This window comes from Trypanosoma rangeli (assembly GCF_003719475.1).
Source record: "Trypanosoma rangeli strain AM80 chromosome Unknown Tra_15.4_contig_00015, whole genome shotgun sequence".
Taxonomy (NCBI): Eukaryota; Euglenozoa; class Kinetoplastea; order Trypanosomatida; family Trypanosomatidae; genus Trypanosoma; species Trypanosoma rangeli.
The window spans coordinates 77,313-92,509 of record NW_021705759.1 but is presented as its reverse complement, the minus strand read 5'-3'; the positions used below and the strand labels follow the sequence as shown (position 1 = coordinate 92,509).

The following is a 15,197-nucleotide window of genomic DNA, read 5'->3' as shown; positions in this document are numbered from 1 at the left end:
TCGTCCCAAGGACCGCAAGACACCTCGCACGGCGCAGCGGCGCAAGTACGAGAAGGGCATGCGCATTCACAAGGCCCAGACCCGCAGCTTCCAGCCTGAGCCTGAAGGCGGGTTCATTGGTGTGCCCTCCATTAAGTCGAAGGTCACTCAGAGTGTTCGGTTTTAGCGGAACAATTTGTCTGGGCGAACATGAAGAGGCAAGAGACCAAGAAGCTCAATATTTGGGTTGTGTCAGTGTGTGGTTGGGGTGGCCTTTCATTTTTGTCTTTTTTTTATTGTGTATGTAATGCTGTGGAGAGGAGAAGGAAGAGGAAAGTTATAATAATAGAATTACGCTAAGTAGTTAAGCATGAAAGAGAGAGAGAGAGAGAAAGAGAGAGGGGGGAAAGACAAAGATGAAGAAGCCGAAGAAGAAAAGGAGGGTGCTATATACATGCACACACTTGAAGGTAATTCCACGGTTAAGTTTGATGCACCACCCTGTTTTGGAAATGACAATTGTTGTTGTCGTTGGGCTTGGTAGCCCAATATTGGGATGTCTTCTGGACGTATCCTTGTCGTTGTTGATCCCTCTATTTTTCACTTTCTTTCTCTTTTCCTTCTCTCTCTCTTTTTTTTTTTTATCCCACGTGGGGATACAAATGGGGAGCCATAATTCATTTAAGGGATGGGAAAGGAAACAGAAGCTATATTTTTGTCAATGGAGCGCGCTGAGGCTATTTTGGCTAATGAACGAGAAGAAATTAACCTTCTACGCCAGCCGCTAAGAGTGCTTCGATTGTCTCTTGTCATGTGCGTGAAGTACATCACCCGCTATGTGACAGCACATTTAACGCCGTCTGTGCTTCAGGTAGCCGTTCCTGTCTTGCTCTTAATAACTGCAATGTCCCTTTTTTGGGTCGATTCTCCTGCTGGTCATGCGTTTGTCGCTCTTGACGCAGACAAAGATGGTCTCGTCTCACCCGAGGATTTAGAGGTCTACTACACCCGGGTGTTAGGCCATTCCACGGGTATCGCACAAAAGGCACAAGCTACCTTTCCTAACAATGCTTCTCGCCTCAATAAGGCCCAGTTTGTGGGGTGGTGGGAGGAAGGTCAAGGCGATGTGCTGCGGCGGGATGCCTTTTTTAGTCAAGGAACATGGCGAGAGGTGGAGTATCTGCTTGCTGATGCCATATGGTGGTTGGTGCTTGGTATACTTTCTTCTGTTGGCTTGGGTACAGGGATGCATTCAGGATTGCTCTTCCTTTTTCCACATATTTATCTTGCCTGTTCCTCCGCAGATTATTGTGGTAACACCAACTACTGGACCTACCCTGTCAATCGTTTTTATGGTCCACGCGATCGCACATTTATGTGCGTCACGCCCCATCCTGGCACATCCGCTCCCTCGACTTTGGCACGTTTATTGAAGGTGGTTCCCGCGTGTGTTTTTTGGGGTGCGGGAACAGCAATCGGGGAGATTCCACCCTACGCCTTGAGCTATGCAGCCGCTCGACAAGGCAAGCGACACGCGGAGCTGGACGAGGTCTCAAAGTATGATGTACTGAATCATATGAAGATATGGACATTGAATAAAATTCAACGCTACGGTTTCTGGGCCATCCTTCTTCTTGCTGCCTGGCCCAATATGGCCTTTGACCTTTGTGGAATGGCATGTGGGCATTTCCTTATGCCGTTTTGGACTTTTTTTGGAGCAACGTTTATTGGTAAAGCGTTGATTAAGGTTAATATGCAAGCTGTTTTTTTTGTCTTGCTCTTTTCCGGCGACAATATTGAACGCATCATACGTTTCGTGGGAAGTGCGGTGGGTAAGTTTTTGGTCCTTCCCGCATCCATCAGTTCGAAGAGCACCAAGGAAATAGTAGAGATGTCTATTGTCCCAATATTAAAAGCACGGGAAACGATTGCAGCCAGAGCAAGAGGAACTGAAAAAAATGATGTGGAGGAGGAAGGAGATTCGCTCGTTATGATGCTTATGCATTGGTTTGTGGTGACCGCGGTTGCTTGGTTTGCCAAATCCATCATTGAGGCATTTGCACAGAGTGAGCAGGAGGAGCGTGATGCGTTGACCCTGGAGCATGTAAAAAGAATGAGTTTACACCGTCACACGCGGGATGCAATAGAGGAAGAAGAGCTACGACATCTCATAGCCCTTGCTCGTGCTTCTGAGGGGCGAACGTCACTTTCGCCGGTCGAATCAGCGTTTATGGCGTTGTTTGCTATAGCGGCAATCGTGGGTCTTGTGTCGGGTTTTTACCCCGCATTTGTGCTCGGCCTCTCACTTTTTGTGCACTCCATAATGTGCGCGCTGTGCAGCAATGCGTCAATCGACAGGTGGACCTTCTGCTGTGTTCGCTTGAGTCTTGCTGCAGCCGCCCTTTTTGCACTGTACACTCAGTAACTTGTGTAAGGCGGCATCTGTCCGTACGCTTGCATCTAGAAAAGTGAAGAGGGTGAAGAGATGAGGAGAGGAGAGCATTGCGTACAAAATGGGAAAAAGTAAAAGAAATAAAGGAGAAAAAGGGAAACGGTTGCCAAATGCCTGAGGATTCTGCGAATGGCGCATTCTTGATGGGGTGTGGGAGCCCATCATGCACGGTCTTCGATAACCACAGCAGTTTGAGGGGAAGCAGCAGCAACAGCAAAGACAAAATCAGAGGAAAACAAACATTCTCGCACGTTCTATTTTTTGTTTTTATTGTTACGCACACTCTCCCTATTTCTGCGTAGTGTCAATGATGGCTGTGGATTGTTATTGTTGTTGGTTTAGTGTTGTTTTGTGAGTTGAGCGTTTCTTTGTATCTTTTTTTTTTTTTTTGGTAGGATGCACGGCAGGGGCACGAAGAGAGAGGAGACAAAGCAGAAGAAGAAGGGTAGGCGGGCGGGCGGACCGGCCCCAGGCGTAGCAGACAGGTGTATTGCATGGACTATCAGCTGTTGCTGCAACGAGAAGCATCGGCAAAGGGCTACACGTTGACATCGCTGTGCCAAGTTAACGCTCTGCTTACATCACAGAAAGTGGCTTGCTGCGGTGGTCTTCTTGAAAAAATTGTGGCGGAGTCCGCGCAGGATTGTACAGTGCTGCTGCGGGATGCAACAGGTACGGTGCACTGCGCCATCCACGGTGCTGTATCGAGTCGGTACCCCGATGTCTTGGCCTCAGGGGCGCTGCTCCTGCTTCGTGATGTCACTGTGCTTGTCACACCGACACTGATGCAGCCGGTTCTAATTGTCTGCTTGGAGCACCTCGTCGCCCTTATGCTACCGGAGGGACCACCAGAGAGCGGTCAAAATACTGCCGTGGGGTTTGCGTCGTCAGCATCTCCGTTCACAGATCTTCCGCCTCACCAAGAAGAATACATGTCCAACGGGTGCCAGGACACGGCTCGTGGGGTAACTCACAAGAGACCGCGCGAGGCCTGTCTTGGGTCTGTCACGCCAGTCGCTGCAAACCCCACACCTAAAGTTTCTGCCATTCCTTCTGGTGTTGACAGTGATGAAGATTGCTTGCAGTTGGCAGACGATCTTTAAATATGCACACCAACTTTGCAGAACCGCTTGCGTATCCCTGGCTATACAGATATAACCACCGTTGCGACGAGTATCCCTTTGGAGATGATACATATCTATTGTTTATTTAATGACGTTGGAGGGGTTAGCTTGTGCAAGCGGACTTGGCATTGTCCCGCGTGTTTTCACTATCATCGCGTCTCCTTTTTTGCCGCACAAGAGGGAACAAAAGGCGTATGGAGGGGGAACCCCCCTTAAAACGATTTCGTAAAGGAAATGACGTTGGCCAAGCAGCAAGAGTGCGTGAGACCGGCGAAAACGAGGATGCCGGGCCTGATGGGCAATCGTCGTTGGTTCCCCCTCCCTTCCTAACCGACACACGCATTTGTGTCAATGTGGGTGGTAGCTGCATCACGACGTTGGCCAGCACGCTGTGCGCGGAGCCGTCGCTATTGTCAGAGTGGGTAGACAGCGACTTCGCGGGTCTCCCCCGTGACCCCAAGGGAAATCCATTTGTGGACCGCGACCCCGAGAACTTTCGACACATCATCAATTACCTGCGCGGCTATGAGCTGCCCATTGCCACTGAAAAAGTTGTTTTTTTGGCAGAGGACGCTGAATTCTACCGTATTGAAAGGCTGCGCGCTCTGATCGACCCTCCAGCGCGGTGGCGATTTGTGAGTGGTCCAGGCGTTTCGCAAGATAGCATGCACTTCAGCACGGAGAACATCCTCGGCATTTGCGGCAGGGAGCCGTTGCCAGCAAGAGGGAAGTCCATTTTTATTCTGCGTGTCGACAAGTGTGAGCTGGTATCAGTTGGCCTCATCGGCACAGAATCGCCGCTTGAGAATGAGCCGCTGCAAGGTCAGCCGCACTCCATTGCGTACTGTAACACAGGTGAGCTTGTACAGTGCTTTGATGAGGAGAAGACATACGTGTCGGGGACGGGATTTAAGAATCATGACGTTATCACGGTGCGTGTGGTGTTTGTGCCAGGCCCCAAAGCGAAAATTGCGTTCCTGTGTGGCACCGTGAAGAACTACGAGGCGGAGTGGCCTGCACCCACGCCTCCATTGCGATTTGCGGTGAGCCTGCATGGAACATCCGCGGTCACGCTGGAGCGCTGTGTCACAGGTGACATGAGCAGCGACGAGGATAGGGAGGAGGCAGGCGGCGTGGACGGAACTGCGTAGTTGGGATGCGGGTTGAAAGGAGTACTTGGGTTCTTCATTCCCTCTTTCCGTCTGGGGTGGACAACCGGAGCGCACATGAGTGAAGGAGTAATGCTGCAAGCGAATGAGATGGAGTGTGTGTATGAGAGAGAGAGAGAGAGAGCATCCAACCACTCTCGTTGTGCATTTGTGTGAGTCGTTTTTTGTGACCGTTTATATGTTGTTGTTTTTTCTTACTTTATGTGCCTGAGATGACTTTGCCCACACGGGAGTCACGGCGCCCAGGGAGCATCCATTGCCATGCCCGGAACCGCGGGTGCAAAGCACAGAAGTGACAGAAATGGTTGTGTCATCTCCCAGAATGAGGACGCGGGGAAAACACAGACGCGCGTGTAGGCTCGACACACTTCCATGCCTCTCTGCTGCTGTGCACGGCTAAAAGCATGACCGTGCGCATTTTCTCTCCTTCACTCGTCCTTTCCCCCTCCTTTTTTCCCCCACATCTTGTCGCGTCTTTGTTGAGTAGTCTACAGTTTTTTTTCTTTTTTTTTTTTGGAGTAAGCAAAGTCACCCGCCTTAGTGTCCGCAGACGAGCAAACACCCACCAACTGCTAGAACAGGTGTGGACAGCGACAAGCAAGCATCTCCAGTTCCCGTCTATTATTTAAAGTGGAATAAAAGGGGGAGAGAGGGAGAAAGAGGGCGAGAGTAGAAGAAAAAGCGCCAGCGCAAGGAAGAGAAAACAGGAACCGTGGGACAGGCGCCGTTTTTTTTTGCTTTGAGAAGGGTCATCGTGCCTTCGCGTTCATAGGTCCAAGGTGAAGGAGGTAGATCGAAGAGGATTAGGAGAAGGAAGCGAGAAGGGACAGCACGCGTGTTTTCTCTGTATCTCTTAGTGTGTGCGCGTGTGCCAGGGCGAGGGAGAGAGGGAGTTTATAGGCACACAACGACGAGGAAGAAAAAGTGGGCAGAGTAACGAGCAAAGCGCGCAAAACGACACACAACGGCAAAAACAGCAAAGTTGTATTAGGGAATAAGCCGCAGGGGTCACAAGAGGGGACATTACAACGAGGCGGAGGATATAGAGGTGTTTGCTATGTCTCTAGACGTGGATGCCATCATTGACAAACTTCTGGCAGTCCGCATGTCAAAGCCGGGAAAACAAGTCAATTTAGCCGAGAATGACGTCAAAAACCTTGCACTGCGAAGCCGGGAGGTTCTTCTGGCGCAGCCCGCCCTTTTGGAGCTTGAGGCCCCTATTAAAATATGTGGGGACATTCACGGGCAATACTACGACCTCCTCCGTCTATTTGACAACGGCGGCTTTCCACCTTCAGCCAATTACCTCTTCCTTGGCGACTACGTAGACCGCGGCAAACAAGGTCTGGAAACCATCTGCCTCGTACTCGCATTTAAGGTCAAGTTCCCGGAGAACTTTTTTGTGCTCCGCGGTAATCATGAGTGTGCAAGCATTAATCGCATCTATGGCTTTTTTGACGAATGCAAACGGCGCTACAACATCCGTCTCTGGAAAGCCTTTACAGACACGTTTAATTGCCTTCCTGTTGCCTGCATCATTGACGACAAAATATTTTGCTGTCACGGCGGTCTTTCTCCAGAGCTGCAAACCATGGACCAGATCAAGAGGATTGCACGACCTTGCGATGTCACGGACGCGGGTCTCATCTGTGACTTGCTGTGGTCCGACCCTGAGGAGGGCCTTTCTGGCTGGGGTGAGAATGACCGCGGCGTCTCCTATACATTTGGTCAAGATATCGTAGAGAAGTTTCTTCGGAAGCATGAGTTTGACCTTATCGTCCGTGCACATCAAGTAGTGGAGGATGGCTATCAATTCTTCGCGAAACGGCAACTCATAACTATTTTTTCCGCCCCCAACTATTGTAATGAATTTGATAACAGTGGTGCGGTCATGTCGGTGGACGCGGACCTTCTATGCTCATTTCAGATTCTCAAGCCTTCTGTGAAGAAACCCAAGTTCTATCAATAGAATGAGGGAAGATGTGATAGATGTAATCTGGACGAGAGGGAGTTGAGGTAGAAAAAAAAACTTAGGGGAGTGACGCGCATAGAGGAAGAGGATGCGGCAGAGAAGCTGAGTGGTTTTGATGAAAAGGAGCAAGCGAAGGGCCTACGGCGAAAAGGAAAGCACCGCAGGAAGGATTATGAGCAAGGTTTGAGTGATGAGGAAAGGAACAGGGGAAGGTTAAAGTATATATATATATATATATATGTATATACGAAAAGCGAATTGTGGAACGAGGGAAGCGATGCAGCGTGGGGGAACCTGGAGAGAGGGACGGGACGGTGCTTTTTGTGCACACATAGGAATGATAAAGGTGGATGCATGACGTGGAGTACGGCACGGGACAAGGAGCTATGCAGACTCCTAGTGGGAGGGGCGGAAAGAGCGTAAATGAAAGGAAGATAAGATACAGGACGAAGGAACTTGAAAAACGCAGGATATTGGGTCTGATAAAGAAACATGGGGTAAATATATCAACTATAACAAGAGCGGTACTTGTAATAAAGTCGGCGATGCGAGAATGAGCACGTGCGCGTTGGAGTTTATGCGCATGCGCAGATAATTTCCGTACTGAGAGGCACATGAGTGATAAGCGCGGACGGGTTAGTCAACTGCCCTCCACTGCTCATTTATGTGTGTTATCATATTCACCTCTTTTGTTTGCCACACTTTGTGGGTGATGTGTCTTCTCTGGGTCGTGCCCAACTGGTTACAACTCTTGTGGGAGGCCGAACCATATCTTCTCGTGTGAAATGCCATTTTTTTGCTCTTTAAAAACAAAAACAAAAACAAAAAAAAACTTCCAAATGTTTTTTGTTGCGTTGGTTCTTTGCAGACTTTTCTCTCATATATTATTTTTATTTGTGACGTTGCATCTCCCGTCAGCCGTTCATTCTTGTGTTTTATTTTTTTTTTTTTCTGGTCACTCACGCACCTATTTTTCCCTTTGTTTTTTCAAGTTCCTCACGGCTTTCCCTTGGCAGTGTGTGTGGTGTCTTGCCTCGAACTTTTTCACGCCTCATGGACAAGAGCAAGGAAGTTTTTCACTGAAAAGTGCAGTGGGTGCCGCCTCTTTTTTTTTTTGTCCCTCACCTCATTTGTTTTTTTTTTGTCCTGCCCACAATTAAGATCAATATGTAGCTAGTCAATAAGCGTATACATAGAAGAGGGCAGAAAATGACAAAAAAAGGCATTGGAAGAAAAAAAAAAGTGAATACGAAAGGAGTGATGCGTGGGTGCAGGGGGCAGGGGGGAGTTTCATGCCACGCTTCCTCAACGTCTTCGCATATATGTGGGCTTCTGTGTGTGTGTGTGTGTCCCACTTTATGACACCTGATCATTTTTTAAATTGCTTCTTTCTTCAATGATCCTTGCTTTATTTATGTCTTCCATTTTGTTCATCTTAGTTATTCGTTTTTGCTCCTGTTGGTAGTTTCTGTATTCTCATGGATTGTACAGAGCTGGCTGTCTTCTTCCGCTAGTGGCGCGGTAGTGGTGTTCTGTTTCTCCTTTTTTTTTCCTTCTAGTCGTTGCTGTGTTGGGACCTTTCTCTGGTGAAGCGGAAATGGCGTCGGCGACAGCAGCAGCCACAGTTGTGGAAGAAGATGAGTATCGCGCGGCGGAAACCATCACCGACGCGTTTTTGGATTGCGCCCGATATAACGATGGTGATGACGCGAAGCAACTGTTCGCGTACCTCGCCACCACACCTTCGCTCATTGATGCAAGGGATGAGCAGGGTCGCACTGCGGTTCATCTCGCGGCTGCGAATGGCCACATAGGGATTTTGGAGATGCTCATGGAGTTCGGTCCCTCGCCGGACGTGCCGAATCACGAGGGTAATACGGCCCTCCATTTTGCCGCTCTTAACAACCAACTCGAGGCTGCACGACGGCTGTTGAAGTGGGGGTGGCATGCGTCCACAAGGAATTTGTTTGATAAAACGCCTATCCAACTGATCTACGGAAAGAACTTTGAGGCTATGGAAACCCTGCTGCTTGAGCACGACCACGAAATAGAATGCCACACGCGAGGTACAGTGAGTCTTGGGGAGGACGAAAATAATTTTCCACCGAGAGCGGTGACGGTTTGTGTGGGTGACACTTTGCTTCAGAGCATCCCCGCTCCCCGGGATCACGGTGAGCAACTCACTTCTGAGGAATCTTCGTTTCCCGCAGACATCAACAACTCCCCACCGACGCGGCATCATGATCCTGCGAGGCTTTTGGGCTCTGCTGATGTTGATGGGGTCGAATAACATCTCTTTTTCTCCACTAAAGTGATGCGGCATACAAGCAACAGTTAAATTTGCGGGGGAGGAAAGTTGTTGTTGTTGTTGTTTTTTTTTTTGTCTGTGCATGATTTAGTGGTGCGGTCCTTAATCCAATGGAGAATGTATGTGAGTAATGAATGTTGGAACTTTTTTTTTTTATTTCTTCTTATTCATAATGAGGCTTCAGGGATAATAGTCGGAGGGAAGGGTGTGTATTCCTTTGGGAGGCCATCTCCTTTGTCAATGATGTGCGTGCGCGGTGGCCGGGAGCAGGTGCCGCTTGGAAGCGTCTTGACTTTACGCGAGAGTGGAAGAGCTGCGGGACAAAATTGTCCTGCGCAATTCGTTTGAGCTCCCACAGATCGTAGCACTGCGGCGAGGGGTTGCGCTGGCCCTTCATTTTTTACCCTTCCGAAGCATGTGATGAGGGCCGTGGTGAATACTGCAGGCAGCTGGTGGAGGGACTCATGTGAAAAGTTGTTTGCAAAATGTGTTTTGTTTTATCTTTGGGTTTTGGTGTTGTTGTTGTTATTGGGTGCTGCTCTGTTTATTGTCATAATTATTTTGTTATTTGTTTGCCACCTTGTGGCATCGAAGCAGGGGTATTGTTGCTGGCGGCCACATTGTCACGATGCCTTGTTTTGGGTCCATGATGAAGTGCGGGTGCTCTTACCAGTTGTCGCCTTGGCGCTCGCTGAAAGGGCTGACGATCCCGTGCGCCCGTGGTTGCCTCTCGTGCGGCAAAAAACAACTCTGTGTTCGTATAATTCTTTGTCCATAATTTTTGGTGGGGCAGCCGTTTCTGTACCTTGCTCCCATTTTTTTTCCCCAACGTGGGATATTTACTGCGGTACGATGCTGCAGTGTTTGATGTATTTTCCCCCTCCCCTTCCCTCCAAATGTGTTCCTTAAGAGAGCAGTAATGCCATGGAACCACGGCGCTGGCGGCCGAAGTTCTTTAATCCTTTTTTTGAGTGTCGTGCGCTGACAAGTCACATGCCCGTATACTGTGGATTATTATTATTTTGGTGTTATGCCGCCGCACAGGTGGAGCCTAAATGATATTCAGGTACTTCTCGGCTATGCTGCGGCCCATCCGTCCCTGTTTGGCTTACCAGAGCAGCCTACGTGTATCGTGAACACGACGTACTTTCTTCCTTCTTACCGCAGTCGCTCACGTGGGATTTGCGAGTTTGGCTCGGAATGAGGTTGCAGGGGCATTGTTGTGCCTACCTCCTATAATTTGGAGCGTTTTGATGACGTTGGATGCAAAGCTGATTGGACCCCCTTTTCGTTGGAATCCTGGTGTTGAATACATTTATCTTTCTCGCTTTTGCCAGCCAATGGCGTTGTATTTGGTGCCTTACCTGCAGCGTTGCACGCAGCTGCCCACACTCACACTGGAGGGATGGAATGATGCCACAGCAATTCACCGGGTGCTGATGGCATGCAGGAGTCTAGACGTTTTAGATGGCTTTTCCTTGAATGACACACCACGGAATTGGAAGAATGAGTTATCTGTTCAGGCTCTCAACACACTTATTGAGATGCACCCCAAACTCATTTGTGTGAAGGCAACGCGACTATACCTTGGAGATTGGCACGAGGCGACGCAGTTTTCGTGGTGCAGGCACAATATTGCGCTCGTTCTTTTTTCATGCGATTATGTGATTTTGCACTGCGGACTGTTTTTACTTTTGTTGTGTATTCCGAACTATACTGTCTTAAAAGGAAGACAGTGGCTTTTGGCGGAAACTTTGACTTCCGCGTACCAGTCGTTTTGGTCAGTCATCGCCGCTGTTGTTGTTTTTGTGGCTCTGGTGGGCGTTGATATGGCGGGCTGGCGGACGTATGACCGTTTTTGGTTGTATATTCAGAAACATGTTATTTTGTCGAGGCGGCGGTGGGCTATTGTGATGGGGTAAAGACGGAAGTCACTCATGGTGCCGTGATTGAGCCTCTATGGGTGGTGGAGGCGGGGGCGAAGATGTGGTTTTTACCGTCTGTTTCTTTTTTGTTTTTTTGTTTCTCTCTTTATGTATGTCTGAGTGCGAGAGAACTGTTCCAAGATGTCTATCCAAGTGTATAGATATTGTGGAGTTACTCTCGTGTTATTATTATTACTATCAATGGGTTTGACCACAAAGCTTTTCTCAAATGCGGTGCCAGAAAGACGCTATTCTTTTGTTGCCTGGGGAGAGAGAGAGAGAATCATTATTGGTATTCTTTGCGTGGTACATGTCTTTTCGTCTTTTTTTTTTTTTGCTTTCTCACGCACGTAGAGAGGGTCCATAGATAGTATTAAAATAGTGAACCAGTTGGGCCTCGTAGCAGGTTTAGTAAAATGGTTTCTGACGCGATATTAGACACGGGACACTCGGGTCCTATCACAGACACCGCGGTGGATGCGTCCGGGAAGCGACTTGCTTCATGTGGTGAGGATGGCGTGATTCGCGTATTTGCCTTAAATAACGTCTCACAAGATAAATGGGATCTCCTAGTTGTGTTGGAGGGACATACCGGGGCCGTCGTGTGTGTGGCTTGGGCACCACCCGCGCACTATTCGTCAACTCTGCTGTCGTGCGGGGAGGATTCTCAGGTAATTCTTTGGAGCGACCTTGGTGATTCGCAGGGATGGGCAAAGATATACTTCGCGACAATTGGATCCATGCCTTGGTGCGCGGCGTGGGCACCGCCAGAGTATGGAAAGATGTTCACTGTTGGCTGTGCGAGCGGGTCTGTTATGATGTTCGTTGGACGAGACCAGGAGTGGAGCCACACAGAGTTTACTGCACACCCGAACGGCTGCTGCTCTCTGTCATGGGCGCCTTCATTGCCCCCTGGCATGCTCCTGATGGCGCCACTGGAGAGCGAGTTGACGGGAGCTACTTCACTTCCGCCGGGTGGTGTGCCGCTCGCTCCGCCCCGTATTGTCACTTGCGGAGGCGATCGAAGCGTGACCGTCTGGACCCTCTGTGGTGAGGAATGGAAGCCACAAGAACTTTCACTAGATGTGGAGGCGTCTTGGCGGGAGGTGGCGTGGGCGCCTGGGGTGGGCATGCCTTTCACTTACATTGCAGCTGGGTCTGACGAAGGGTTTGTGGTGGTCTGGTCGCAGGACGGAGCGGCACGTGGGGAATGGAACCGCATGATGCTGCCACAGCAGGAGGATGGTGTGACAAAGCTTTCCTGGTCGCTTGTGGGTACATTTCTACTCGTGTCGTGTGCGAATGAGACGGCCAGCATGTGGCGGGAATGTACCTCGTCGCAGGGCTGGGAGCGTGCCTGTGAACTCCTCCCGCCCGGGACTTAGTTGTATGAATCTGTGCGCATGAGTACTTATCACTACCTGTGGGACTGAAGAGGCGGCCTGTGTCGTTCTCACTTCAATAATCCCTCATTTGAGCACTTCTGTCAACGTTTTCCGTTTTTTTTTTTTTGCTTTCTATTTCCTTTGGCTTGATTCCCTCGCTGTTGCTCTTGCTGCTGCTGACATCCTTCATCCTTGGCTTCTTCCCACCGCTCTGTGTAAGGGAAAGGGGGGAATCACCACAGCAATCAAAGCCAGCACCAGCATTAACACCAGCACCACAACAAGGAGGAAAAAAGTTAGTTGAAAAGGTGGGTGGGGAGTGGCCTGCACTGTTTTTGACATACTACTGTTCGGACGACAATAGTTGTCCTTATTCTTAAGTAGTGGCCGCTTGCAGGCGCTATTGGAGAGGCATAGAATGGGCATCATCCTGGGGACACTTTTTTTTGTTGCCTTAGGGAGCCTTGGTGCACTTAGTGCGCCGTTGTGGGCGAAGAGTCAGCTGGAGCTTGTCCGTATACTTTGCTTCACTGCCGCCTTCTGCTGCTGGCTGTCATGGGTTCTTATCTATATGGCACAGCTGAACCCGTTGCTTGTGCCAACGCGAAACATAAAGAAGGAATGACTCTTGCATCCTGACCTGTCACCATTCATTGTTGTTTTGGCCATGCACATCAGGCAGGAAAAGGGGGAGGGAGAAGAAAGAGGAATATTGAGCAGATGAATCTGAGTGTGTGTGTGCGTGTGTGTGTTGTGGGAAGAAGGAGCAGAAGGGGGAAGAAAACTTTTTATCTTATCCCTCTTCCCTCCATGCTCGAAGGAAAACTTAGGGAATGAAATGGCGAGAAGGACAGAGAACAAGCTTAAATTTTGTGTGTGCACATTGATGTCTTTTTCGTTTTGGCTTCCTCCTCGCTTTGGAAAAAGTTTTGTAGGAGGCATCTCTGCCAACACATCACACTCTCGCTTTTTGTTGTTGTTGTTTGTTTTACCTTGTTGTTGATGATGTTTTTAAAAACAAATACATCGTGTTTATATGCGCGTGCATGGAGGGGGCGCAGCTCTCTTTTCATCCAACGTGCACGCGCATATAAACACGATGCATTTGCTGAGCTAGACGCATTGGTGAGAAGAGGGAACCGGGGATGGTGGCGGTGGGCCCGCGCCGTTACAGAGGAGACCTCAATGCAGAGGGAGGCAAACAATTGTACGTCCCTTGTTGTTCCAATTCCCTTGTTTTTTTTTTCTTCTTGACGTTGCGTGCGTGTCGACGTGTGTGTCTGGGCGCTGCATGCGAGGGAATAGCAAGACGAAAACTCACTCTCTAGGAGGAAGTCCTGTTTGCTTTTTTTATTTTTTTTTATTTTAAACGTCAAGTAGAACAGCACACCCAAACGTGGGGAGAGAGCGATGAACGTCTTACGCACGATCGGTGACTTGCTGCACCTCCTTGCCATCATCATTCTGTTAGGGAAGATGCTGCGGCAGCGGTCGGCAGCCGGGGTGTCGCTTAAGACGCAGTTTCTTTTTGCGCTCGTCTTCACGACACGCTACCTCGATCTGTTCACATCCTTCTTGTCCCTGTACAACACGTTGATGAAGATCTTCTTCTTGGCGACGTCGTGGCATATTTGCCACCTGATGCGCAACAAGAGCCCGTGGAAGGCTACCTACGATCACGAGAATGACACCTTCCGTATTCGTTACCTCATCATTCCCTGCGTTGTGTTTGCATTGCTCTTTCACGGCGAACCCCGTGAGGGATGGATAATGGATGTAATGTGGGCCTTTTCACAGTACTTGGAGGCTGTAGCTATTTTGCCACAGATCTTTTTGCTGGAGTACACGGAGCGCTACGAGGCCCTAACGTCCCACTACCTGGCAGCCATGGGGGCGTATCGATTTTTCTACTTAATTCATTGGATTTACAGGTACTGGGTGTTCCACCGTGTGAACGTTGTGTCCGTGTGCGCAGGAGTACTGCAGACTGTCTTGTACGTTGACTTCTTCTACCACTACATCACGCAGGTTGTGAGGCGCGCGAAGCAGCGGTACGATCTGGCACGGTAGTCATAAAAAAAAAAGAATAAAAGTTGTGGGACGATGCCCTTACACCTCCTACTTGTATATGTTTTTTTTTTCGGCGGCCAGTGGGGGCGGCCGCACACTGTGACCCCACACACTTACCTTCCACATGGATGGAACGAAAAAAAAAGGGCAATGGAGAGATAGGCCAAAAGAGAACCACGGCAGACGAAATGAATGAGTGGAGAGAGCGAATCCCACAAGAGGTAGAAAAAAGAAAAGAGTGAGCAAAGAAGGAAAGGACAGAGGCGAGGAAGAAGGGGCCGCTAATGGCACAGAATATGAGGCGAGGGGGATGCAGAACTATCTCGATGTGCGTATATGGGGAAGAATAGTTCGGCTGCGAGGGAGAATTTTGCGCATTCGCAATCAAACACCACTACGAATAGTACTAGTGATGGACACGGCGGATGCCCACACTGGGCGACGTTACAGTCAAGTCGCTGGTCTGTCTGCGCTTTCATGCGTGATGGGAAGGTACATTGTATGGGGAGAGAGTGGGCCAAAGTTGTTTGATCGTGATGCTGCTTCAGAAGGGCCGAGACTGATTGTTAGTGTGTCGTGGAAGGAGGATGAGAAAGGCGTTTGTTTTTTGTCTTTGATTGATGTGCTTTGATGTAAGGTCATAGTTCTCATTCCCAGCGTTGTTTTTCCCCTTTATGTTTTGCATCACATTACCTCTCTTTTATGGCTGCGTCGGAGGCACCTCTGTAACTGCGGGTATGCCTTTGTGTGAGTGGTTGAGTATGGGGGGATAAATCATGTGGCCACCGGGTTGCGTTTGTGGCGCTGTCAATC

The 15,197-nt window shown here is 49.4% G+C and overlaps 9 protein-coding genes and 2 pseudogenes across 9 annotated transcripts, besides 13 other annotated features; 10 read left to right on the top strand and 1 right to left on the bottom strand.

Annotated features, from left to right (window-relative positions):
- Window positions 1-351: 351 nt before the first annotated feature.
- Window positions 352-421: a microsatellite.
- A 150-nt stretch (window positions 422-571) lies between these two features.
- Window positions 572-619: a sequence feature (A-rich).
- Window positions 620-667: 48 nt separating this feature from the next.
- TraAM80_00832 (uncharacterized protein) lies at window positions 668-2,404 on the top strand (the record flags this gene model as incomplete). The annotated part of the gene is made up of 1 exon (XM_029377896.1): window positions 668-2,404. The coding sequence occupies one exon, from the start codon at window positions 668-670 to the stop codon at window positions 2,402-2,404; it is 1,737 nt and encodes a 578-aa protein (XP_029242299.1).
- Window positions 2,405-2,752: 348 nt separating this feature from the next.
- Window positions 2,753-2,784: a microsatellite.
- Window positions 2,785-2,822: a sequence feature (A-rich).
- A 103-nt stretch (window positions 2,823-2,925) lies between these two features.
- Window positions 2,926-3,534, top strand: TraAM80_00831 (uncharacterized protein; the record flags this gene model as incomplete). The annotated part of the gene is made up of 1 exon (XM_029377895.1): window positions 2,926-3,534. The coding sequence occupies one exon, from the start codon at window positions 2,926-2,928 to the stop codon at window positions 3,532-3,534; it is 609 nt and encodes a 202-aa protein (XP_029242298.1).
- Window positions 3,535-3,749: 215 nt separating this feature from the next.
- Window positions 3,750-4,706, top strand: TraAM80_00830 (uncharacterized protein; the record flags this gene model as incomplete). Its single annotated transcript, XM_029377894.1, has 1 exon — window positions 3,750-4,706. The coding sequence occupies one exon, from the start codon at window positions 3,750-3,752 to the stop codon at window positions 4,704-4,706; it is 957 nt and encodes a 318-aa protein (XP_029242297.1).
- Window positions 4,707-4,829: 123 nt separating this feature from the next.
- Window positions 4,830-4,848: a microsatellite.
- Window positions 4,849-5,223: 375 nt separating this feature from the next.
- Window positions 5,224-5,491, bottom strand: TraAM80_00829 (hypothetical protein; annotated as a pseudogene).
- A 290-nt stretch (window positions 5,492-5,781) lies between these two features.
- TraAM80_00828 (serine/threonine protein phosphatase catalytic subunit) lies at window positions 5,782-6,693 on the top strand (the record flags this gene model as incomplete). The annotated part of the gene is made up of 1 exon (XM_029377893.1): window positions 5,782-6,693. The coding sequence occupies one exon, from the start codon at window positions 5,782-5,784 to the stop codon at window positions 6,691-6,693; it is 912 nt and encodes a 303-aa protein (XP_029242296.1).
- Window positions 6,694-6,915: 222 nt separating this feature from the next.
- Window positions 6,916-6,943: a microsatellite.
- A 558-nt stretch (window positions 6,944-7,501) lies between these two features.
- Window positions 7,502-7,528: a microsatellite.
- Window positions 7,529-8,029: 501 nt separating this feature from the next.
- Window positions 8,030-8,046: a microsatellite.
- A 247-nt stretch (window positions 8,047-8,293) lies between these two features.
- Window positions 8,294-8,986, top strand: TraAM80_00827 (e3 ubiquitin-protein ligase MIB2; the record flags this gene model as incomplete). The annotated part of the gene is made up of 1 exon (XM_029377892.1): window positions 8,294-8,986. The coding sequence occupies one exon, from the start codon at window positions 8,294-8,296 to the stop codon at window positions 8,984-8,986; it is 693 nt and encodes a 230-aa protein (XP_029242295.1).
- Window positions 8,987-9,051: 65 nt separating this feature from the next.
- Window positions 9,052-9,084: a microsatellite.
- A 408-nt stretch (window positions 9,085-9,492) lies between these two features.
- Window positions 9,493-9,535: a microsatellite.
- Window positions 9,536-10,257: 722 nt separating this feature from the next.
- Window positions 10,258-10,926, top strand: TraAM80_00826 (uncharacterized protein; the record flags this gene model as incomplete). Its single annotated transcript, XM_029377891.1, has 1 exon — window positions 10,258-10,926. The coding sequence occupies one exon, from the start codon at window positions 10,258-10,260 to the stop codon at window positions 10,924-10,926; it is 669 nt and encodes a 222-aa protein (XP_029242294.1).
- Window positions 10,927-11,345: 419 nt separating this feature from the next.
- On the top strand, window positions 11,346-12,314 carry TraAM80_00825 (protein transport protein sec13; the record flags this gene model as incomplete). Its single annotated transcript, XM_029377890.1, has 1 exon — window positions 11,346-12,314. One exon carries the CDS (start codon window positions 11,346-11,348, stop codon window positions 12,312-12,314), a length of 969 nt encoding a protein of 322 aa, XP_029242293.1.
- A 319-nt stretch (window positions 12,315-12,633) lies between these two features.
- Window positions 12,634-12,937, top strand: TraAM80_00824 (hypothetical protein; annotated as a pseudogene).
- Window positions 12,938-13,041: 104 nt separating this feature from the next.
- Window positions 13,042-13,070: a microsatellite.
- Window positions 13,071-13,281: 211 nt separating this feature from the next.
- Window positions 13,282-13,327: a microsatellite.
- Window positions 13,328-13,659: 332 nt separating this feature from the next.
- Window positions 13,660-13,681: a microsatellite.
- A 43-nt stretch (window positions 13,682-13,724) lies between these two features.
- TraAM80_00823 (ER lumen retaining receptor protein) lies at window positions 13,725-14,384 on the top strand (the record flags this gene model as incomplete). The annotated part of the gene is made up of 1 exon (XM_029377889.1): window positions 13,725-14,384. One exon carries the CDS (start codon window positions 13,725-13,727, stop codon window positions 14,382-14,384), a length of 660 nt encoding a protein of 219 aa, XP_029242292.1.
- A 310-nt stretch (window positions 14,385-14,694) lies between these two features.
- On the top strand, window positions 14,695-15,015 carry TraAM80_00822 (uncharacterized protein; the record flags this gene model as incomplete). Its single annotated transcript, XM_029377888.1, has 1 exon — window positions 14,695-15,015. One exon carries the CDS (start codon window positions 14,695-14,697, stop codon window positions 15,013-15,015), a length of 321 nt encoding a protein of 106 aa, XP_029242291.1.
- Between the last annotated feature and the right edge of the window lie 182 nt (window positions 15,016-15,197).